Here is a 25,678-nt window from a genome sequence, read left to right as displayed (position 1 = left end):
TGAGCTTGAGCCAGGATGATAGTCATTGTAAGTACTTCATAGGGTTTTGTGAGGATTAAATGAGCTAATATACATAACACACTTGCAACACTACCTGGATACATGGCATCTGATCAATATTTGGCCATTAAAATTGTTGTTTTATTTTTAAAATTTTTATATTTAAGTACATACAATAAAATGCATAAATCTTAGTTTATAGCTTGATGAATTTTGACATGTGTACATACTCATGTAACCATTGCCCAGATCAATATCAAACATTCTCACCAATATTTTTTCCCCCTTCACCTATTTCATTTATTTAAAACTACTGCTTTATACAATAAGCCATGTGTGCATAACAGGCGTTGGAAATACTTCAAGGCTTTCATCAGGGCTGCTAAGAATAACGATAAGAATGTGTTCTTATTGGCTGAGATGCCATCAGAGGAGATCTCCAACATCAACTGCACGGAAATAAAACTATGAGGCAAAGGAGTATATCCAAGGTCCTTTCAAGGAAGGAGAAGGGCACAGGAATCAGACTTTAGGGCCCTGTATTGTGCTACTCAACTTGCCAGGAATGAGCTTCAGAGTCAGTAGCCATGCTCTTGTGGGTAGACTTGTTTATATCGATAATCATGTTTCCAAAAGAGCAAACTCAAAGAAAAAGAAAAGAGGCAACATCAGCAAATATTTATTGAACATATGCTTAGTAAAAAGCAACAGGCACTGTATGAGATACCAAGAAATTTAGGGTAGGGCTATCTTAAGTCAAGCTTGTTAAATACTTGGAATTACACCCAATTCTTTCTCACACCCTATGGCAGACATCACTAATCAATCACAGTACACTTGGCAGTTCGGCCCAAGTACAGCCTTACAATTCTTCCCAAGCATGTGCTCGAAGAAGCCACTGCCAGTCCATAAGAATGGAATTTTGGGGCATAACGGTATGAGCAGACAGCTCATGAATAAGGCATGGCACTAAAACTTAGCTGGGACTCGGAGTTATTTTAATATACTTAGGTTCTTTTGATAAGACATTTGCATTTAAAACAGCTACGAACATAATACAAAATACATCTCATTTGCATTGCAGGAAGAAGGATCAAAAGATTGAATTGATAAGAAACATAAGCAATGGGAGATGTTCTTTTTATAATTTTCTTTGCCAGAATACACAAGCGCTCTAAAACATCCTCATTCTTCCCAGATTCTCAGAAAAAATTTAGCAGTGTCTTCATTTGAAAGATAAGAAATGTGAAAGGAAAAGGTATGAGATGTGAAGGAACAGAAATTGCAAAGTGCTTATTAAAGATGCCCTGGCAGTTCGCAGCTGGCTTCACCTTGCTCACTGCAGGACCAGTGGGAGGGGCAATCAGGACTCTGAGAAATGAAACACACCCAGGGAGAGGGAATCCAGGAATATGCGTGGGGCTTCCTCTGGCCTACCAACCACAGACGGGTTGCCTAGTCTCTGCACATAAAAGGAGGCACTGAAATGAGGGGAAAGAGGGCCAGGATTTGTGTTATGTCAAGGCCCAGTCCTGACTGTTAGAGCCGTGGAGCTGGAGGAGGAGGCCCTTCATGCACAGCCAACCCACTGGGGAGGCAACAAGTAACAACCAGGTAATCCCAATCAAAAGCTTGTTCACAGAGCATACCTTGCTTACAATTGTTCCAAGTCTCCATTGATGATACTGATCCTTTAAGAAAAGGTTGTAGCTAAGGCTACCTCTCACACAGGCCATTATCCAGATAGCAAATAATGCAAACCCCAAAGAGGCTGGTGGGAGAGGTTTCGAGGAGCAGAGTCAGGAACACTTGGAGCAAAGGGGCGCTAAGCTGACAGGAGCCTCTACAGGTGCGCCTGGGTGGGGGGCGCACATGTGCCCCAGCCAGTCTCCAGAGCAGTACTGAGAGGAGGCTGCTTAAAAACATTTAATTGCTAAATAACTTGTTATAAAGAATAATAAAACCATTTACATCTCAGTTTAAAACTTCCTTCACACTTTGTTTCAATGGGTTTTTTTTTATGAATAAGAAGCATGTTCAAATGGTTCAAACAGTAAGAAGTATAAAGGGTTATATCATGATTATAAAAGGTGTCTCTGACACATCCCAGCCCTCATCCCCCCAGCTGCCAGCTGCTTGCTGCCTCCCAGTCACCAGGCCAACCATTCCTACCGGTTTCTCTCCTACCTGTCCAGGGCTCTCTGTACATATGGAGGCAGACAGAGTCTTAGCTTTCGGCCTTAAAAGGTGATGCGTGACGCAAACCTGTCTTTTTTCACTTAATGTATCTTGAAGATCTTCCCAAGTATCAATACACGGAGAGCTTTCTCACAATTTCATTTTTAATTTACATATAATAAACGCACAGATCTGAAGTATTCTATAAGATGATTTCAACAATCAGGTATCTTCATGTAACCATCACCTAAAACAAGATAGAGAACACCCGCACTGTATGCTTTTCCAGTCAGCCCCAGCTCAGCTGCCACTTTTCCTTTCAGTCACCACAATGCAACTTTTCCTTAATACATGTCATAATGATACAGAGATATCCTGTTCCTCTTAGGGACCAGTAATGAACTTCATGAGGTATCTCGGCCTTCTGGGAAGCCACCTTCATCAATGCTCCATAGCTCCCTGTCCTGCCTGCCCATCCCATTCCAGACCAGCTGCCCCTTGCGATGCCTGTCCTTGCCCCCCAGCACTGCACCCTAATAGCCTCTGAAATGATTTCCTCCCCCTGGTCTGTAAGGCCCTCATCCTGAGCTGCGTTCTTTGTCACCACTGCATCTCTAGTATCTACTGAGAAAGCACCAAGAATAAATATTAGTTAAATATTTAAGTTGCTAAAAATTTAAATAATGACTAAACACTTTCCCAAAGGCAGTTTGTAATTAGAAAGTAATTACAAATTCCCTGGCCAGTGTTCTATGAAAGTGACTAAATGCAAACTTCATTTCACAATTAGAGTAACTGTCAGAAAGGTGGCAGGAAGCTTGTAAAGAGATTAAGGCAGGCCAGCCCTGCCATGGAGAAGAGCTGCAGCCCACAGGATTCTCTAGGAAGCCAGAAAGGGGCCTCTGTGTCAGTTGCTACCTTTGCTGATGGAAGGAAAGGATGCAGGCTGTTTTAAGAGCTGACTTGCAAGGTTCTGAAAACAAATCAGAAGCCTTTCTTGGGCTCAGCATGTAACACTCACAGACAAGGCGTTCCTCTGATCACCCGATCACGGACTGTGAGCTCTAAATACAACCTGGCAAGGCTAGACAGGTTACCAGACAAAGAATGTCCACAGTGACGTGGGCTTAAGAATGAGGGCAGGTAAATTACCAGGAAAACCATCAGCTCTGAGGTCTGAGAAGGAGAAGGTATTGTCAAAATAGAGACGTCTTTGGGGAATAATGAAAACTGAGCTGCAGAGAATGCAAGTGAGAAAAATCACAAAGTCAGCAGAGCAGCTCTCCAAGGAACACTCAACCAAGGTACATGAAGAGTAGAAAACCGGTTCAGTCAAGCTGACCAAGCAGATTCTGGGGCAGCTATGAACCTCAATTGTTGTGGTATTGCTTGGTTTGAGCCATGCTTGAAGTAGGGCAGGATGAAGTGTCTGTTCCTCACTCATTCTCAACAGGACCTGAAACCATCCTGCTGCCCCGACGCCCAGAAACACCCCACGTTTAGCCAGGAAAGCAGGAGCTGTAGAGGAAGTGGGGTACCAGGAGAATGGCAGGCACAGCCTCATGAAATTCAGGAGGAAGAAATTCCCATTACGTGGCTGAGGAAATCTGAACTAGTTTGCCTGTAGGTAAGTGAGGAACATTGATTATCATTTTTTCATGCAAAGCACAAGCTTGTCTAGGATGTTCTCATTCAAGAGAAAAAACAAATGCCTTTAATTTGCTTTACCTCATCTGGTTTCCATTTTTGATTACCCAAAAGCTGAAACTGCTAAGGGTTTTTAAGGATAAAAGCAGAAACTACTCTTGAAACACAAATAAAAGGAAGCAGTAGGACACAGCAGTATATGGTTTGTCACTGAACCTATTTGTAAAAGATTAAAAAGTGTTCTCTGCCCAACAATTATACAGGTCAGTAATTCTGAAATCTGAAAAAATACTATTTAATTAACATTCTACAAAGCAAACACCTAACACAATTGTATATAGAATGTCTCCATTTCATATAAAATTTCCACCTGAATGCTGGATATTTGGTTATTAGTATGAAAATGCATCCTTTAAATATTACTCTTTTCCTCATATTCACTTCTGGCAGATATATGTGTGTTTTCTTTGTAAGAAATTAAATAATGGAATGATGTATTAATTTCCTATTGCTGCTGTAACAAATTACCATAAACTTAGTGGCTTGAAACAGCACAGCCTTATTATCTCACAGTTCTGTGGCTAGAAGTCTGTAGTGGGGCTTGTGAAGATGCTGACAGGACTGGATTTCTCTCCTGGAGGCCTAGGGGAGAATCGTTTTCTTGCCTTTGCTGGGTTTTAGAGGCAGCCGCAGTTCCTTGACTCATGTCCGCCTTCCATCTTCAAAGCAGCGATGACCAGCGGAGTCCAGCTGAGTCCTTCTCAAAATGCCATCTGTCGGCTCTGACTCTTTTGCTTCCTTCCTCCCCACTTAAGGACCCTTGTGATTACATTGAGCCCACAGAGATAATCCAGAATAATCTCCTTATTTCAGGGTCAGCTGATTAACAGCCTCAATTCCATCTGCAACCTTAATTCCCCCTTGACGTATAACATAACATTCTGGTTCCAGGGGGTTAGGAAGAGGACATCTTTGGGGGCCATTATTCTGTCTACCACAGATGGCATGGGACTTGTGTCATGAGATATCCATTTCAGGGTCATGGGACCTTTTGTATCTTGTAAATGGTTTATCAGAGATCTTAACGACACTCACAAATGGCACCACAGAAATAGGGACATTCAAGGTGAGGCTTCCTATTTAGCTGCAGAAAAACTGGCAAACTTATGCTTTTCCAGACTGGAAAGAATGGCTGGGTGTAGGACTTTCCAACTCCTAGATGCCTGAAGGTCTCCATTCCTACTTGGACTTGACAGGACATCAGGTAGGAAGAGGTCTGGGAGAGAGGCAGGGCTTCACACAGTGGTCTACATGCAGAAGGTGCAGGTTGCCTCCTGGGGGTACCTGGTGGGAGGAGTGCAGGGGGGAGGGTACCGTGATCCCAAACTATGTTCGCATACAGGAGCTCATTTCATCAGCACTCCCACTCTGCCAGGTGGGTCTCAGCACCTCCATTTCAGCCCAGACTTGTTAAATTGGTCAAGTTGCCTGAGATAATGCCCTCAGGGTGTGGAACAGTAAGGGCTTGATTCACCTGTGCTGACCCAAACTGCAGGCTTCCCCCACTAGCCCATGCCTCTCACTGGAGCACACAGGACTGAGGGCCTAGGACCGGGTGACTTACAGGGCACCCAAGTTAGACATTCACTTCATTGGAGTCATTTTGAGGGGGAGGAGACAAACTGCAAACTCTTTGGACTAAGTGAGGGTTAGATTATTAGTCCCAATTTTAAACTGCCTTCTGTACATTCTTAACAAATATTCCACCAGTCTGGAAAGTTTATTTCACTGGTGTCTCACATACCCTGTCTGGCTCAGAGATGGGGTTCAAAAAATACCTGTTGCACAAATAAATGTCACATACTTTTATAGTATCTTTCAGGGGGAATGTTGAGCACATCAGGACAGGAGGATAGTAAAGAGTGAGATTTTGATGTCCTTCAGCCCTTCCAACATGTCATAGGGCATTCAGGTTTTGAAAGGTGGTTGCAAACTCCTAAAAAACTCCCTAGTAGAGAAATATTAGCCTATTATGTGCTGGTTCACAAACTATACTTATCAGATCACAACAAGCAACTACAAAAATGAAATGTGACAGAGTAGAATAGAAAATATCAGAGCATATCACACATATTAATTATACTGTTTCATAAAACTATTATTTCAGAGGTGTGCCTGTTAAGTTATGATGTCAAATGGACTTTTTGGCAAACTGAATCATAGTCTCACGTTTTTAAAAAAATTGCAAAATGCTGCTCTAGTAAAAACATTCTCATCATAAAATTCTGGAATAGGCCAGCCTTTCATAATAATTATCAATAACTCAGTCCCAAATGGCTGTTAATTTTTAGCTTCTTGCATCCCAATTGTCTTTTCTTGTGGCCATATGCAAGCACCTGGAGTCCCAGACAATCCCAGCAAGACAGTATAATGAACGATGCTACGAGAATCACCTCCCTATTCCCTCTTGCAGGGCCCTCTCAATCCCTCACCAAAACATTTATCTAGAATTCTCTTTTCTCTTTGACGAAAACAGGAAAGATGTCAGCATTATGATGGCCCAAAAGGGAGGAAGTCTATAAAAATGGTCCAATTGCTGTAGAGCTCTTCTTTTTAACCAGCCATCTACCCCTTAGGACAACAACATCTGGCTTCCAGAGAAGCCACTGCCAATATTCAGGATTCAAAGTCCATTAATGTCTCCCATCAAGGAGAGCAGGCATGCCTCTCACTTGGCCTCTGCGTTCCCTTGTTTGGAGGCTCAGCTCAGCATGGTTTTCATGCTCCCAAAGCCACTCTCTGGAAGGGCTCCCCAAGACCAAAGGCCTCTCCTCTGGGAAATCATAGCCTTCTTACTCCAAAAAACCTATCATGGACTAGAACCTCCAAAGGAAAGGTTTGAGATTTGTCATGCCTGAACCCTTTGCAGTGTGTAATAGGACCTTAGTACATACTACCTGCTACAGACTAAACTGTGTCCACACAAAATCCATTTGTTTAAGCCCTAACCTCCGAAGTGACTGTATTTGGAGATTGGGCCCTTAAGGAGGTAATTAAGGTTACATGAAGTCATAAGGCTGGGGCCCCAATCCAACAGGACTGACGTCCTTCTATGAAGGGGAAGAGACACCAGAGATCTCCCTGGATTTGAACAGGCTACATTTTTCTACTATCAGAATTCACAGCAACTTCAGCAATTTTGAAATGTATGTTAAGAGAAAGGAGGTTGCAGAAAAAATATATATAGTATTTGAAAGAACACTTCATTGATTTAAGACCAAGTAAAATCAAGCAATGTATCATTTAGCACTAAAAAAAAAATGTTTGCAGTAAAACCAATAAGAAGTATTAGGGGGATAATAGAAGCAAAATTCAGGAGAGTAATTTCTTCAGTGGTAAGGGGTTCTTACAGCTGGGACCAAGAGAGGGTCACACATTAACTGGTAAACTGCTGTTTGGGGGACGGTGGCCTCACGGGTGTTCACTTCATCAGAATGTCTCCTAAGTTACTTTTGTTATGTATATTATTCATGCATATTTAATATCTTTTAATTGAATTTATAAAATTAAGATATTAGAGTAACATCCATCAGTTGACAGTAGTTATTCTGGGGAGGGGGGACATAGGACATTTCTCCTTTCCAAATTTATCTCCCTGAATCTTTTTCATTGTCCTAAAATGTTTATGTTACATTTATACATGGAATAAAAAGTCAAGAAAATTAAAGGAAGTAAAAAGAAGCTATCGAACACTGTGACTGTTTTCATAGTTTCTTTAATCTTCCCTCCCATCCTTACATTTTCCTGTAATAAGCTAGAACGAATCATTGACCATCTTTAAGAGAAATATATTAGTCTAAAATAATCTTGATCCTCAGAGCCTATAGCTCAGTATCGATTATTATATATATCACACATAAACTTATTTGAAATACAACTTTAACCTGGAATTAACCAACACTCTTTTTAAATGAAAATAATAGCTATGGGATTGTAATAATAACTCACTCTATAGCCTGGTTATTTGAAAAATGCCAGGAAACAGATATTCAAGGAAGGCAGTCTCTTATTTCTTTTCCTTTAAAGGCAGTTTAGGTAAATTACATGCGTTTCCCTTTCAGAACTGAGGACTATCAGTAGAATTTTAAGTGTGGTTCATTTATATTAAAATCTTCAATTTAGAATTTTTTGGACCCTTCTTTCTTTATGATGCCAATTTTTTAGTTCCAATTAAAATAATTTTGTAAGACTAGCAAGTTGCAAATCAAGAGAAGATGTTTTGTGTGTGACTTCTACATTTTAATAGAAGAGATCATTTGAAAGCAATTATTTTCTATATTTAATGACTGTCTAACTTCTTTCATTTTTGGCTCTGCCAGTTGAGTATCCAGTGCAAAACAATTTGTATTCTTTGGAAAATGGAACTGCTTTGCATAATCTGCACCAACCTTAAAGGTGTTTCATGCTCAATAAAATATGAGTACTATACATTCATTCATTGGTTGTATTGCCATTGTGTGTGTGTGTGTGTGTGTGTGTGTGTGTGTGTGTAAATCTCTTCCAAGACAGTGGGTTGGTTGAGGGTGGAATAAATGCACTGTGTTCCCTAAAGAATGCCTAAATGCAGTTTCAATTATGCTGAATTTCATGAAGAAAACATGTGGGCAGTTTCTTCAGTCCTCAGGTGGGACAGATGAGGAAAGAGAGAGGAACAATGAGACCAAATATAATCATAAAAATAAAACAATACCAGAAGAAATTTACTATTTCAGTTAGTCATTCATCCATTTCATCATGTTTTGTGCACCTATTATCACTCATTTCTGAAAATATGAAAATTCATCAATGCCTATCAATTATATTTTAATAAAGCTAAAGCTGTTTTTAAAAAAAGAAAGAAAAAATAAATCAAACAAAGCTTAAGGCTCTAGGTGGGTAATTCCAAGAAGGGAGGGGTGAAAGACAAAAGGAAATTCCCCCATATGACTTTCTAGGGTGCAGAAGAATTTCAGGAGGCACAGATAGATGGGAATGGCACTCCAGGAGATGGGAACCTTACAAACAGCCTGAAAGAGTGAAAGTACTGACTGAGTGTGATATAGTGCACAGCTAGGTTTGAGAAAGGCAGAGACTTGAAATGAAATAGAGTGATCACAGCAAAAGGCTGAAGGCAACATATTGTGGAGGGTTTTGCTGAATCACAGGAACCAAGTTGAGGGGTTCAAATTTATTTTACTAAGAAAAATATTTTTGAGCAGAGAATTGACATATTCTGAGAAACCTCTTACATATACAATATTCCAAACTGGACAGTTCTTACCTACAATGCAAAATTTTTTCAGGAAACATCTATCTTATGAGAAAAACCTTATGTTAAATATGTCTTAAGCTATGTATACTTTGTTTTGTGTTAATTCCTTAAATTTTGGTGATCTATATATTATAACCAGTAGCAAGAGCTTTATCCCCCAATCATTGGATTTAAACATGATACGATATATTAATTCCTTTGGATAAGTCAAGGGCCTGCAACTATTGAAGCTTATTTGAGATAGATGGAAATGCACATTTTGCATTGTACTAGCAGGTATAAAACTGTGAAAGCAAACTTCAACATGACCTGCTTTTACGGGAACCTAAAAAGGGTTGTTTGAGGCCAAGGACACATACATTTAAGGAGAAATGTTTAGTGGGAATATTTCTGAACCAGCTTACACACCAGAGTAGAAGAACAAACCAACCAAATTAAATTAAAAATTCCTCTAGGCCACTTTCAAGACCTTCCACATCCGATTCCTTCTGGTCCATTCTAATCTGATACGCTTCCTACTGTCTATACTCAGGCCTCTTAAACATAGCTCCCCACGTGGCCTCCCTCCCTTGAACAGACAGCGATCACCTTGAATACCTTTTCTCCCTTGTAAAAATTCTTATCCCATCCTTCCTTTTCTCTTTATCTCCTTTTGTGTTCTTTGAGTTTTATGCCATGTCTTAACTTATCATTTCTTTTATCCCTATGATTTAACCAGAATATAGGAAAAACGTTAACAAATCAATCATTTCGTAAGTAAACGGTACTCAACATGATAATTAAAGCACCAGAAAAGAGGGACCAAACGTGTGCAGTAGAGAGCAATGCTTTGTATTCAGAGTGAATTTCCTAAGAAATGTGCCCTGCCTCGTATAGTAAGATCAGAGCTGAAGACAGCAGGAAGGGGCCAGCAGAGCTCCTTCCCTCTTCTGCCTGGCCTGGAGTTCGTCTTCACAGAGCCTTTCTTTTTGTTTATCTTATTCAGGTTCTGCCCCAGCCCTGGCTTTTCCGCTGATGCCCGTGGGATGATGAACCTGGTTGGCAGGTTACCTCAGAATCAAACCTCTTGCAGGTCCCTGGAGTGTATGTCACCATCAAAGCATGAAGTCATGTCTTTTGTGTGGTGCCAACACACCTTCCTGAAAAAGCATGGATTCCTACCAGATGCCCCAGGTCATCTGGCAAAATGTGTCTCTGTGTGCGCTGCTCTTAGGATAGAGAAGGTCTGAGCTCATCCAGCGCAGTAGCAGAAATAGCTGTATCTGTGAGCATGGGCGAAGGTACACCCAAGTGTAAATCATCACTCCAACCACTTCATCTGATGGGGGTAGGGGTAGGGGGCAGAAGGCAGCAACCCTTCCAAGCCCTTCCCTCCTCCAGCCCAGGAGACCCCCCACCCTGCCAACCTGAACCCAGCAGTGCCACTGACAGCAACATCCCAGATTAAAACAACTACTAGTTAAACTTTAAGTTTAAAATTCATATAAATCAGAGGAAATGCCTGGAAAAAAACCCAAGACAGGTGAATCCCAGGCCACTGCTTCATAAATCACCTTCTCAAATGATTTATTTCTTTTACTTCAGAAATGAATTCCCTGCCCAGTGGGACACTCACATACCCCTGGAGGCTGCAGGAATTGACAACCCCCTATAGAAAACAACAGGATAATATTTAATAGGATCAATTAAAAGTTCTCATAGCTTTGGGTCCAGTAAATCCACTTCTGGAGAATATATCCTCTAGAAGTAACTCAACAAAAGAAAACAGCTCTGCGCACGGGAATGTTCATTCAACCATCACCTGGTCTAAGGCGAAACCAGAGACCTGAACGCGAAGACGGTGAGATGGGTTAGCAAACTGGGATCTATCAACCCAAGCCCTTTCTTCCTCTACAGCGGCCATTGGTAACAGACACTTGAGTCAGAATTGAAAATGATAACCATGAAGATATTACACAAAATCGAAACCCATTTATGGAATAAGCTTATAGGTAAAAAGAGAAAAAGGGCAGAATTCTGCAACTATGGTTGAACATAAATTTCTTGACATGTTAAGTATCAACCAAAGTAGGAAAAAGGATATAAAAATTAAAGTGGCTGGGGTAGGGTGGTGAGATTATGGCTGGTTTCGTCATTGCTGTGCTTTTGTGTTCCCATCTAGCATTCCTGCCATTGACAAGGGAGGAAAAATCATTTCTCTGCCAACCCGACAAACAGGGTCATGAGTGGGGGTGGGGAAGCGAGATTTCCAGCACACACCCAACTGCTGCTCCAACGAGCTGCGAGGCCTTCACCTCCAAGACCTCTCCCCCTCACAACGGGGGACAAAGAGGCACCTGTGAGCGACAGAGGCCTTTCTTGGGTTTCCCACGACGGAGCCGCCTCCCTGCAGCGGCCCCCGGATGGGCGCCTTCCTTGGCAGATGGACGGACCTCCTTAGAAGGCGCCCGGCTGGAGGGAAAAGCATTTCCAGAACAAGAGGTTTCATCACTCTTAGCATTAGCGACGGAATGGAGACAGAAGGTAAAGGGCAGATTTGCAATCACGCAGTGTAAATTAAAACCCGCAGGTCTCCCCAGCAAGGCCATACGTGCCGGGCCCGGGGCCTGGTGACCCCCTCCACGCCAGGCGGGGGGGGGCCATTCGGGGCATTCTTCCAAGACAGCTCCTGTCACCTCGGCGTTCTCAATGTCACCCACTGCAAGCGCATCACAAACCCGCAGCTGCGGATGGCTGGTGCTTAATTACAGGACGGGGATGGGCCCTTCCTACCTAGGGCTGGGGTGGCAGTACTCAGTGTCACAACGCTTATGGGGGAGTGGAGAGGGCCAGGAGAGCGGTGGAGCAGGCTATAGCAGACATCCCTTTTCAAATCTTTCCTCAGCAGTATTCAAATGAAAATCTATAAAGCAGCTACATAGAATTGCAAAGCAAGTGAACATAAAAAAGCAAATTTTACATTTGCAAAGCAGATTCCTACCTTAGCATCGAGGTAAAGATCAAATGGGCGCCTCTGCCTGAAGTTTCCCTGGACACAACTGGATGTGCTTTATTTCTCCTTTTAACTCCAACAAAAGAATTCTTTCCTCTTCTCTTTGGACACTCATAGCATGTTATATATTTTTTTCAACTTGCTTTCTCCCATTAAATTATATATATATGGTCATTGATGGCAGGGACATTGTCTTACAAATCTGCAATGCTTAGCATTGAGTTTAACGCACAATAAGCCCTCAATATACTAAAGCGGAACTAAAATTAATAAATGCAAAGCAATTCAGAATGTTAGAATCAAAATGTTAGAGCAGCACTAGAAATGTGGTGCCAGCCCCAAATGCAAGCCACATGCATAAACTTAAATTTTCTAGTCATCCTATTTTAAAAAGTAAAAAGAGGAAATTCATTTTATTAATGTTATTTAACCCAACATATCCAAAATATTATCATTTCAACATGTAATGAATACAAAAAAAATCAAGATATTTTGCATTCCTTTTTTTTGTACTAAGTCTTCAAAAGCCAGTGTGAATTTTACACCTACTGGACATCCCAATTTGGGCAAGCCACACTGCAAGTCCTCAATAGTCACATGAGGCTGGTGGCTGCCATACTGAAGAGCACAGTATTACAGTGACGCTCCAAAAACTCTATAGCGCATAAAAATGTATTTATGAAGGGAAACATTTTTCATAGTAATAAAGAACTCATTTAATTTCAAGTTTTCCATTAATCTAAGTTACCACTTTATATTTGTTTTTATGAGAACTAAGGAAATTAAGTACGAAATGGGTGTATCCTTTCCCCTTTAAAAGCTCTTTTGGATAAATGTCTAGACCACAAAATATTTTTTAAAATAGATCTCTTCAAGCCAACTTTATCAAGAGCTGTATTTATTAAGGAACATTTAACAAACACATGAGCAAACAAGTGTTACTCTAGGATATAGTACTTGGGTGTTTCTCTACCCACTTTTTGAACAGATAATTACTAGGTCGTGTTGTTCAGCAATTATTTCCGAAGAGCTAAACACTTCCCTTCTAAAGTCTACTTTTCATGTACTACATAAACAAACTATTAGTAGCTAGAAGGTTTTAATGCTATCATAATGCCATTCGTACCAGAGACCCAAGAATGCCAAAACCTTCTCCTAACAGTCAGCCCTCCACAGGACTAGTGACACAGCAGATAATCACATGCCACCTGGGTGGGGCGCCAGCACCCATCATCTCGATACTGTTAGGAAAGAGTATAAAACCTAAATGTGATTTATTCCCACTAGGATATTTAAACATTTTAACAGTAAGGTATTAACAAAGAGCCACGTGGTGGAAGCTGCTCGGGCTGAGAGTGGGGGTGGGGAAATTGATAAGGCTCTGGCATACCTGTTTGAGTTTTTTAAACTTACCAATAAGAATAAGACAAATGTAAAGGAAAGATATAATGGGGTTAGGCGACATCAGGGGAAGACTGTGAACCCTGTAGTACTCAGCCAATGAGGAACCAGGTAAGATACTCGCCCACTAGAAGATAAATTATTGGCGCCAAACTCCCCAGGTGTGCCTGCCCACCAGACACCGGATCTTGGAAGACCGTCATTAAAGCCTAGCTCCGCTGTTCTCTTTGTTTCTGTGTCCACTTACTGAATTTGGACCAGTGAGTGTGTTTCTCACAATACCAACCTGGGCCAGAGTCTCCAGGGAGGTGCCTTACGGGATTTTCCTCCTTTCCCCACCTCTCTGCCCCTCCATACTGCAGCCCAACCTCTCCTGGACCTTGAGACCAGCCCACATGGGCCTCAATCTGTGGACCCTGCCTAATTTACTCACTCAGCAGCACGCAGAGAGGAGGCGGAAAATCAGCCCCTGGAAGCCAGCCCCTGCAGAGGCCAGACGCAGGCAGGAACTGACCACCTCTTGTGGGATCCTGCCCACCAGTAACCAGGCCCAGCACAGTATGGGTACTGACTAATTAGGCTGGATTTGTTCCTCTGGGGCAGCAGGTGGCTATGAAAGGGGAACAGAAGTCTGTTCCCACAAGACTACCCTAAATTCTGATGTCAGGTGGAGTCGTTATTTACCCAGGTTCCCCGATGAAAATCAGTAATCTCTGAGGAGTGAAGAATCAGACAGTTTGTTCAAGAGAAAACTATGACATAACCACCTCAGAGAACTGAGGCAGACTGCTCTTCCTTTCCTCATGAGGCCAAAGGAGACTTGGAAGTGGGAGAGAGTGCTCTCTGAGAGAGAACGCCTGGGGAAGAGTCCCTGAGATTTGTCAACCCAGAATTGTGCGGCCAAGAAATCTTTAAATAAAATGCTTCTACAAGAATATATTGATCGGCGGCTCTTATGACCACACTCTGCAGTCTAGGAAGTTAAAGCATAAATTATTGGGATTTCTTTTTCATTTGCACCACTTCTCCAAATGCATCTCCCGTCAAAAGTTGAGGGTTTTTTGTTTTTTTTTAATGATGAAAGCAGTAAGACACATCAGAAGAGAGCTACAGGCCTTTTTCCCTAAAGTACAGTGTTGCACTGAATTCTGTTCTCACTTCACCTCTCTTTTCTTCAGCTCTGTTCCCCAGTATTCAAGTCACATGAAGGACGGGTATTCGCTGAGTGAAAGGCAATAGACATTAATATACCCACACACCCCTGAAAGAACTGCCGCAGCTGTCTGTGGTGCTGACCTGATCAGGGCGGGCCCGGTGCTGCCTGCTTTCCGGACGTTCCAACTAGCCAACGAAAGCAAGGGGGAAAAGCAGCAGGAAAAGGCTACCAAGCATGAGGCTCTTTAAATAGCTTCTCTGGGTGACACCGCAATGGCGGCAGTGGTTCATTAAAAAGCATTAACTGGGACATGCCCAGTGTTAAGGGAGATGGGCTGGAAATCTTGATCAGCCGCGACTGCTCTGTTTCTTCTCCCACCCACACAGACTCTACAGCTAAACTACTTTGTTTCAAGGTCGACATGTATTCGCGTTTCTTTTCCTCCTCACTTGTAATCAACAGTACGCCGCATTCGGATTTGGTGAACTAACTGCAGAAGAAATTTATGAGGCAATGGGAGGAGTTTGGATTTGTCTTATTTTAGTTGTGATAACGTTACTGTGGTTTTAAAAGAGAATTGACCTCTTAGAGATAAACACTAAAGTTTAGGGATAAAATGATGTGAGGTTTCACTTTAAAACAGTAATTTTGGGAGGAATGGCTAGGGGAGTATAGAAAAAGGAAGACTGGCCATTTTTGTTGATGATGGTTAAAACTGATAGGCTCATGGGGGCAACATTTATTATCATTTCTACTTTGGTTTATATTTGAAACCAAATCAATAAGATTTTTAGAAGAGTACCTACTAATCAAGGGGGAAGGGAGCAAAAGCCCTTCCTAGGTCTTGGGAGGGCTGTTTTATCCCTCCTCAATTTACCACACTGCCCAGAAGATATCACAGGCCATTCTATGTTAGCGCCATGAAGAAAGGGCACACCCATCTTATTTCTCTTTAAGATTACAATCTTGGCTTCTGACTGTCCTGCCTCAAGAGGGAGATTTAGCTTTTGATCACCTCTGAGAAACAACATCCTTTAGGATATTGAAATGGACAAGAGACAGCCTACAAAGTCCTATGGTTTCCATTAAAGTCTGAAGGCATTGTCCTGTTCTGGGTCTGTGGGTTAACAAGATGTGACGAAGCATACACTCTTCGTAAGAATTGTATTCAGCTCAATTATGAAGGGATGCCTTATGAGACAAACTGGCAGCGATTCCATGGGGTGGGCAGAGAAAGGTGCATATAAAACAAAAGACAATTAATTACCCATCTCTGAATTACTCCTTCTCAAAAACTATGGATGACTTAAAATCATCTATATCCCTTAACCCAGCAATCCCAATTCTAGGAATGTATTCTAACAAAATAATGGGAAAAATGTGCACTAATAAGATGTGTGCACCAATGTTTACCAAAACTTTGTTTATAACAGAACAGACGAAACAAACCGAAAAACCCAAATGTCCATCAGTTAAGAAATGGTTAAATAAGTATTGATTAAACATATTGGAATTACATGAAGCTTTTAAAAATGCTGATGTCTGAGGTGTACCATTTGAGGGTACACTTGGAGGACGGTCGTCACAGGCACAGGGGATGTGAGCAGCTGTGGGTGGGGGGGCGGGCACCCAGCTGCCTTCTCTTTTGGAGGAATGGAAGCACAGAGGGAACAAGGGGCGAGAGAATGGGGTTAGGAAGGTAGGCAGTCCCAAATGATGGATGGTCTCGAATGCCTCATTGAAGCACCTGGGTTCCAACTGACAGACTCTCCTTGACCTTTAGCTTGAGTCAAGCTCCTCTTAGCCCTCTTCTCAACTGGTCTTCGGCCTTGGCCTTCCATGTCTGTCCTTGCAGAGTTCAGTGTTAGCAAAAACTATGCTAAGGCAGTTTAGACAGAATCCCCCACCCTCACCTCATCACCCTCCATACCTTAATACCTGTGTCTTATACCTTGACATCAAGACCTGTCTTCAGCAAGAACCCTGACAGGTTAGTTTAGCAAGAATTCCCCCTCCCCTTGACATCTCCTCCTAGTAATTGTCCACATCCAGTCCCCCACAACCTGCTCCACTTGTGCTTGTACTTGCAATTGAGACTGACTTCTCTCCCCTCTTGCTACAGAACTGACAACAATCACAAGTCTTCTGTACTATTTTTACAAGTGTCAGAATAATTTTTTCTTTAACACAACCTGAGGGCACCAGGGAACATGCAAAGGGTCTGGGCCTTCCCAAGATCAGTCAGTCTGACAGGAAAGCAGAGAAGTAACCACTAGTGGGTCTTATAATAGCATGCCTTTTCTAAATGCCTGCTGTATGCCAGGCACTGTGCTCAGCATTCTCTAACAGCACTCGTGTAACCATCACAACAACCCTACAAGGTGGTTTTTATTCCTTTTTCACAGGCCAGGAAATGGAAATGTAGTGTGGGTTAGTAATTCATCCAAGTTCATACCACTAAGAAGTCACAGAGCTGGACTTGGCCTGGACTGTCTGACTCAAGTCCAGGTTTGGTGCTGGGGAGGACGACAATGAACCTCCAACTCCAGTTTCTCCCAAACTCTCTGTGCTATATGCAAAGAAGCACAAACTCAACAACTCCATTCCTACTAAAAAGAACTTGCTTGATGTGCAGCAAATGGGTTAAGGGAGGAGCTTTCTCAGCCACAAAAATGGGACTTCATGAAAAACCTAAGAGAAATCAGGTGAAACTGGATCTGTCAAAGGGCTATTTTTTCAACTGGAGAAACCACTTGCGAGTAGGTAGTTTTGTTTTTGCTTGTTTCAGCAAGAGACACAGGTGAGATATCTGAGGCAGGGACTAAAGGGAACCCAAAGGGAGGAGGTTTCCTGTTTCAAACTGGGGAGAAGAACCAGGAATGGAAAAGACTGTCATTAAGTAGGGGAGTTGGGCCAGACAAGCTCAGGTGGAAGCAGAGGCACTCCCCAGGGCTACCCAAGTTATTTAAAGACATGCAGAAACTGGCATTTACGGAAACTTGATTCCAGGCAGCGAACGGGGGAGGAAAGAATCCTCAATCAAGAAACACTTACTAAAAGCAAGTAGACAATTTTAGTAAAGGAGGCAAAGATGTAAGAGCTCCTCCCCCAAGAAGTTTACAATTTACGTGAGAAGGACACACACACATTCCCACAAATGGCCACTGCAGGTAAAAGGGACAGCTGGTGGCGTCTAGAAGTCAAAGGAACATGGGCTCTGCATTCACAGAAGATAAGAAATCCCATAAATAGGAAAAAGAGTGGTTATTCCAACCATGAGAAATGCGGTGAACAAATGCCTGGAAAGGGGATGCAAGAAGCTTTTCGAGGGGATAGCCAGAGTCAAGGACAGCAACTTTGGTAAGCCAAGCTCATTGTGAAAATAAGGAAAAGTACAAGGTCAATAGGAAATGGGAAAAATAATTAGCATTTGTTGAGCAATTTTCTCTGTGCCAGACACTGTTTCTACCACGCCTTTTCATTCCATCCAAACGACCCTGTGAGATAAATAATTATTTCTACTTTCAGTATGACCAAACTGAGGCCCAGAAAAGCTAAGCCATTGGAACAAAGCCTTACAGGCAGCCAGTGAACCCACACTCCCTTCTGTCTAACCCTCCCTGCTGCCTCTAGCAACCCCATTCATTTATGTAGCACCGACCATGTGCTCACCACAAACAGTGAGTGGCCTCCAGTGACACGTGCCAGACTGTGATTACTCTCTCATGTTCACTATTCCAGGGTTTCTGAGGGTTATGTTGATGGGAAACTACTAATTCATTTTCAGGTCATGTAAATATCTCTGAGATATATGTTGATACTACTAAACACTACTATATTCACTTAGACAAAGTGACTGAATAAACTCTTTAAAATCCTGGCTTCAAATGTTACTGCTTTTCTGTGGGCAAGCAATATGGTACAACCACTTTGGACAACTGTTTGGCAGTTTCTTAGAGTTAGACACAGAGTTACAATATGATCTAGCAATCCCTCTCCTGGGTATTGGCCCAAGAGAAATAAAATTTCATGCTTACACAAAAACATATATGCAAAGGTTTATAGCAGCTTTACTCATAATCGTCCCAAACTCAAAACAACCCAAATGACCTTCAGCAGATGAATAAACAAACTGTATACCCATATTAAATAATACCACTAAGCAATAAAAAGGAATACACACAACAACAACATAAATCTCAGAGTGATTAAGTAAAAGAACCCAGGCTCAAAAAGGTATGTAATATATTATTTCATTTTTATGACTATTTAGGCAAAACTACAGATAAGTGGTTGCCAGAGGTTAAGAGATGAGAGAAGGTTTGACTACAGAGGGATGACTTAAGGGCTTTTTTTTTTGGAGTGATGAAATTGTTTTTTATATCTGAGTATGGTGGCATGGAGTAAGCAGAATAATGGCTCCAAAAGACGTCTACACTCTAATTCCGGAATATGTGAATACATGGATGTTACAGAGTAAAAGAGATTTTGTAGATAGAATTAAGGTTGCTAATCAGCTAACCTTAAAATTGACTATCCCAGATTATAAGGGTGACCTCACTATAATCACATGGGCCCTTAAAAGTGGAAGAGGGAGGCAGACAATTCAGTGAGAGAGACATGCCATGGAAGAAGAGGCATGAGAGATGTGAGCAGGAGAGGGCCTCCAGCCATTGCTGGCTTTTAAGGTAGGGGGCCATGTGGAGTACATGAGAGTGGCGTCTACAATCTGGGAACAGCTGTAACTGACAGCCAGCAAGGAGATGAGGCCTCAGTCCTGCAACCACAAGGAACTGAATTCTGCCACTAACCTGAACAAGTAAAGAAATGGATTTTCCCCTAGACCCTCCAGAAAAATGCTTGGTCCTGCCAACATGTTGGTCTTGACTTTGTGAGACTCAAGCAGAGTAATCAGCTGACCTGATGGAAATCTGACCTATGAAACTAGGTGATAATAAACTTGTAGAGTTTTAAGCCTTTAAATCTGTGATAATTTGTTACAGCAATGGAAAACTAATACAACATAGCTACACAACTCTATACATATGTTAACCCCCCACAACAGAAATATACACCAGAAAAAGTAATTTTACTATGCATTAACTCAGAAAGAAGAACTATAAATGCTCTTGCTTTTAAAGACCATTACTGTGGACAAAAAGAACTCCTCGCCATATTTCCCCACTTCTTCAGTCCCTAATCTCCACAATGATAACTGAGGCTTGGAATGTGGTCTCTGGTCAGCCCCTGCCTTCCTCGCCCACCCACTGCCCAGAACTAATCCAAGCTCCTGCAGATTGAGGCCACTTTCTATGCCACCGACCAGCTCCCAGTTCATGGCTGATATTTTGCCTTAGCTCTCAAACAGGTCAGAACTTACTGCTTTCCCAGGACTGCAAACAAAAAAGCCCCAAATGAGGAAACTGAAGTGTCAAAGTCCGTTTCAAAGAACCTTACTGGGAACCCTCCAAAGACAGAGAGCTTCCATCAATACAGATGTATCAAATCCAAAAGGCAGAGCCCAAAGTAATGGATGACTCACCAGGACTTCTAGCCATCTAATACAGGAGTGCTCCAGAAAGTGCTCTAAACCCAATATTTCTCTCTGAAGAATTAACATGGAGTCCTTTGTCTAATAATCATTAGGCCACCCCCACCCTCTACTTCTAGCTTACCACCACTGTTATTAGCTTTCCTAATTTTTAACAAAGCTGAATGCAATTCTTTCCCAATTTTCTTATAGCATTTAAGTGTATGATACGCTCTATTACCCGGCTTGCTCAAAGGAATAGCACTTCTCTTTAAAATCGTTTAACTACTCCCCACAGCCTACAGCCAATTAGAAGTCCATAAAAATAAGTTAAATATACCAAAGTGAAGATTTCTAGACTCAACAAAGAGATCAATGAATATTCACTAAGTGCCTTCCATAGGCAAGGCCCTGGGAAGTACAAAGAAGAAAGCATGAATGATCCTTGTCCCTGCACAGAGATTACAATGTCATTAGATATATGATAAAACAAATAAAAGTATAAAGCAAAAAATTATGAGATCATATACAAAATACTACTATAGGAGTTCTAAGTGGGGAGACTGTGGCTGGGGTGGTCAGGGAAAGAAAGCTTTGCACAGGAGCTGAAAAAAATGCAAGAATGGTAAAGATGATTCCTCCAAGATGGGCCATTTTCTTCAAAAAGAGAAATCTACACATTTCACCTGCAAAATCTCCCTCTTAGCATACTTTTCTATAGTAATTGAACAGGACTTCAAAACAACAACAACAAAAAGACAACTCCAATTTCAAAGACAAAAAGAATTTCTGAGATTCAGAATTTGAACTAACAAGTTACTGCCACAGAAATTCATTCTTCACTTGTCTCAGCTGACATACTGGGGGGTTCTGGCCTTCTTTGATCATCCCTGCAACTTGCACCCCTGCAAGCAAGGAAGGCAGTGTCTCCACCTGCAACCAGCCTTGTGGGCTGGCTCCAAATGGATTGACTTGGGAGCCATTTCACTTGGTGTACAAAGTGTGATACAGGCTGCCAGAACTGTCATTTCCTTTACTTCCACGTTATTAATTAGGAATGCTAAGGGTCCTAGCACATGGCAACCCAAGTCCCACCACCCTTCAATGTATGCACACTCACCCAAAGATGTGTGAAAGAATATTCACAGCAGTTCTGTCCATATTAGCCCTAAGGTGGAAACTGTCCAATCTCTAACAGCAGTTAATTGATAAATTTGGTATATTCCTATAATCGGATGCTCCAGAACAAAGATGAACAAGCCACTGCCACACGCCGTAACATGGATGAATTTGACAAGTGTAACACTGAGTGCAGGAAGCCATACACATTAAGAAAACATACTGCATGGTTTTATGCATAGAAAGTTTAAAAAGAAAAGCAAAACTAATCTGTGGCATTGTAAGTCACAACAGTGACTACCCTAAGGCATTAACAAGCGGGGCGGGGGCTGTTTTTTTGCATTTGACATATTCCTTTAAGAATTAAAAACCATTGGTATTCCCGACCCCTACCAGCAGCCCCGGCTGCAGAAAGGAAGCCAAGTTGGGGAGGAGGGGAGAGGTGGGAAGGCGGATCGAGAGTGTGGAACTCCTGGGTCCCAAAAAATGTCTGCTAATCAGTCTAAGAGGAGGTTATGAGGGAGAATTTACTTAGAAAAACACATCATGCAGTATACCTATGGTAACACTTTTCTATATGAATGCTTTATTTCAACAAAGAAGTTATCTTGAAGTATGAAAACTGTTGTGTTAAAGGATTATAGAAAGATGCACAGTTGAAAAGCTACATGTGTATTCACATCCACAATTTTGTGTTTAAATTACTTATTTTATATGTTGACTTTAACTACTTTAGTGAAAAGCATATATATATTTAGATGAGAAATATATACCTGTAGTGATATAATTTTAAAGGATAACCCTAAAATTAAGGATCTCTGCCTTGCACACAGATCAAAGAGTATGATTTATTACTCCACTAGTCCTGGAATATCACTTTTAGAGAAGACTGAGAACAAGGAAGAGGAGGAAGAGAAGAAGGACAAGAAAGAAAAGAAGAAAAAACTTCTCCAGGCTTTTCTTTAAAACCTCTGAAAAAAATTAAAAGGGTCACCAGAACATGTTCTAGTGCAGCACAATTATTTGTAAGAAAGTTGTTACAAGGCTAGGTAGGGGCAGAGACTCCATGTCCCCAGTGACTCCCACTCTACTTAAACCACAGCCTGGCCCAGGACGTAGCAACTCAGCCTATAGGCTGGTCCCAGCTGAGAGGGGTAACCCAAATTACTGCCTAGCCCACATCTGTCATTAAGGATAGAATTTCCCTCTTCCTCCCTAATGATGGCATGTATCTTCTCAATTTAATACCGTGCACAGAGAAACGCCCTCTTTCTTGCCCTTCTAGGTCAGCTAAGCTCTCAGAATGAACGCCCATCCACAGAGCATTTGGAGATCAAGGTTTCTTGATGACTGTGAAAATGGGGAGAGGACATGAGGTCGGTTCCCCTTGCACGGAGAGCTCCCGCCTGCCGGTTCAGCTAGCACCTGCTAGACCCCGGGGCCCTTCGCAGTACTGCGGCACAACCTTGGCGAAGATGCTGGGGTCTGCTTCACCGGCAAACGGTGGCCTCTGGTGCTTGAGAAATGCCTGAAGGACTCTGGCAAAGACCCCAGGTAAATTGTCACCTGTCAATCACTTGACCTAAATACCATCCACTGGGGGAAGGGGAGGGAGGGGGTTAGTCGGAGCATGCTCAGTAATGGGGATGACATCACTTAATCAATGCGAGGGAATGGAAGGCTGCATCAGCAGCCCGGAGCGGGCTGCCAGGAACCTGTCAGCAGGGATGGGGAGGCTCCCGTTAACTCGGTCCCTCCCCACGCTGCTCGCATACAAAGAGGGCACCGTCAGCTACAAACTCTGGGGACGATGGAGGGTGAAAGGGCGGTGGGCGGGGCGTGGGCTGTTTTTTGCATTTGACATATTCCTTTAAGAATTAAAAACCATTGGTATTCCCTCCCTCTACCAGCAGCCCCGGCTGCAGAAAGGAAGCCAAGTTGGGGAGGTGGAGGAGGGGAGAGATAGGAAGGCAGATCAAGTGTGTGAGAGACCCTAGCCACACAAAGTAACTTCTCTTGGCACAGAGGGACTGTTTGGCTGCGCTCCGAGTTCCCTCGCCCCACAAATGTGGGCACACAGCCTACTCTCCACCCAGGGTGAAGCACATCCTAGGGTCTGCGGACACCTGGTAGTGGGGGCCGGGGACGGAGGGAGGCGTGCGCCTATTTGGGGAGGGGTCTACGTCCAAGACAGCCTGGGCTGAGAGGAAGCAGGAAACACAACAGGCCTCCCGGAGACACCAAGGCCAGTCTTCCCAGCACCCCCCGCCTTCCGAGCCCAGAGTAAGCAAGGTGAAACGCCGCGAGGAGCCCGGTTACACCACTTTGGGAGCTCCTAGCCCCGAGCAGAAGCTAGTATTTTTCAGTACCATTTTTGATAATTTTGCTAAGGTCGTGAGATGAGGCAAAATGTTCGATAATCGAACTGATGCCCGGAATCATCTGTGGGTTGCAGAGATCATACTTTAAGGGGAGCCTGGGCACCCGGCTTGTGGGTAACCCGAACACACTATCCACGCGGCGTGGCCCGGGCGGGGAACAATAGACCCACGCGGGCCCCCACCCCGCGAACAATGGCGGCGCCAAGCCCTTGCTCGCCCCCCCCACCTCCACTCTCGGCACCTGGGGCCCGCTCCAACGCCCCCCGTCGCCCCTCCACCCTCCTGGAGGGAACCACACAGCGCAGAGGGAGGGGGTGCTTGTGGCCAAGTCTACCCGAGAGGGCACCCCACGGGGATGTCCGAAGGGGCGGCCGGAGCATCTCTGCTCCGTCTTGGGCGTCGGAGCTCTGGGCTGCGGTGCAAAGCAGAGGAAGCCAGACGCCTGGGCCACTTACCCCGATCACCACGGTCTCGTCGCCTTTAAATTTGGGGATGAATTTGTCTCCTCGTAGGATCTCCGCTTCGTTGAGGGGCCGGAACCGGCACATCACTTTGATGCTGCATTCGGCTGGATCCGCCATCTCGGCCGGCGGCAGGGAGGGGGCGCGGGGATGGGTGGGGGCCCGGGGCTCGGCACCACGAGGCAGCAGGCCGCTAACCGCACCGCCCGCAGCGAGGCCGCCTCCTGCAGCCTCCGACGAGGCTTCTCAGCAGGTCATCGCGAACTCGGCGGGCTGGGCAGCTCCGGCCGCTCCGCGACCGGATAGGTGGGCAGTCTACCAGCCTCCCGCCAGGCTGGCTGCAGACCTGCCGTCCCTGACCCTACCCTGGCCCTGCGATGCGCCCCCGGCCCACCTGCCCGCGACCACGCGGCCGCGGACGAGGCGATGCGCAGGGACCAAGCCTCGCCGGGCTCAGACCTCCCGGGCTGCTGCGTGCTCAGCCATCCTGCATCAGCACCACCGCGCTCCGCCGCCTCCCGCGCCCGCCCCTTTGCCCCGCCCTCCGCGGCCCGCCCCGGGGCGGTGACGTCACTTCAGGGTCCGCCCCCGGCCGAGAGCGCAGCATCCTGGGGCTTGGAGTCTCTCCACGGGCAGGTGCAAGGACAAGGGTAGTTGGAGTTGGCTTTGGGGGACAGCGGTGGTGTCCGGAGTGCCATCTCCAAACCTTCAGGCCTTATCTGGCTGCCCAAGTCAACAACAGCATGGAGATCATAAACAATTTTCCCGGTTAAAATCCCTGTAATCTGGTCTACATCTCTTCACACCTTTTCATGAGTCCCAAGGAGAGTCCCTTCTTAAGACAGTGTCCAACAGAAAAGTTATGGGTCATTTTCTCTGTGCAGAACAGTTTTGTAAGAGTTGTGAGGAAATCAGCGAGGAAACGAGTTTTGCACGAATATTTGTAGCCACTTATAATCTCAAAAATGCCTGTCTTAGATAGTGGTTCATAACTTACTTGGGGTCAGGGACTCCTTTAATGTCTGATGAAAGTTAGGGACCATTTCAATAACAAAATAAAGACAAACCTGCACACACCTATAGATTTTTCATGCTATTTCAGAGGGTTGGGGACGACTGAAGCCTGCCTGTGACTCCCAGGTTAGGCAATTCTTAATTACTCTTAATTATAGTATAGTTTACAGAACCTCTGGCTAATGCCCACTTAGAACTCTGTAGTAGAAACAGAATATACACAGGATCAAGTCCAAGGTTCTTTGTAAAATATGACCAGAGCCACGAGTAGCCTTCTGCCTATTTAGTAGCCTCATCTCTTGTCACTTCTTGCCTTGATGTTTACACTCCGACAAATACTAAACTACTTGTGGCAGCCTCCGTCCACCTCTTCAACTGCCCGCTTCTGATACTTTAAGCCATTTGCTTTACTGAAGTCACCCATTCGTGCCTATTACGAAGTAAATGTATTAGAGCTTCTCTGGGGAAAAGTGATAGAAGCCCAACTG

At 43.7% G+C, this 25,678-nt stretch overlaps 1 protein-coding gene across 1 annotated transcript in view; it reads right to left on the bottom strand.

Annotated features, from left to right (window-relative positions):
* Positions 1-24,717, bottom strand: part of KIF5C (kinesin family member 5C) — a 145,983-nt gene extending 121,266 nt beyond the window's left edge. The window contains exon 1 of the mRNA XM_073241412.1: positions 24,171-24,717. Within this exon, the coding sequence (XP_073097513.1) occupies positions 24,171-24,296 (126 nt within the window). The 5' untranslated portion in view covers positions 24,297-24,717. The remainder of the gene's footprint in view (positions 1-24,170) is intronic.
* Between the last annotated feature and the right edge of the window lie 961 nt (positions 24,718-25,678).

Source organism: Manis javanica, chromosome 7 (genome assembly GCF_040802235.1).
Source record: "Manis javanica isolate MJ-LG chromosome 7, MJ_LKY, whole genome shotgun sequence".
Lineage (NCBI taxonomy): Eukaryota > Metazoa > Chordata > Mammalia > Pholidota > Manidae > Manis > Manis javanica.
Note: the sequence above shows the minus strand (reverse complement) of the source record. Positions and strands in the feature narration are given on the sequence as shown.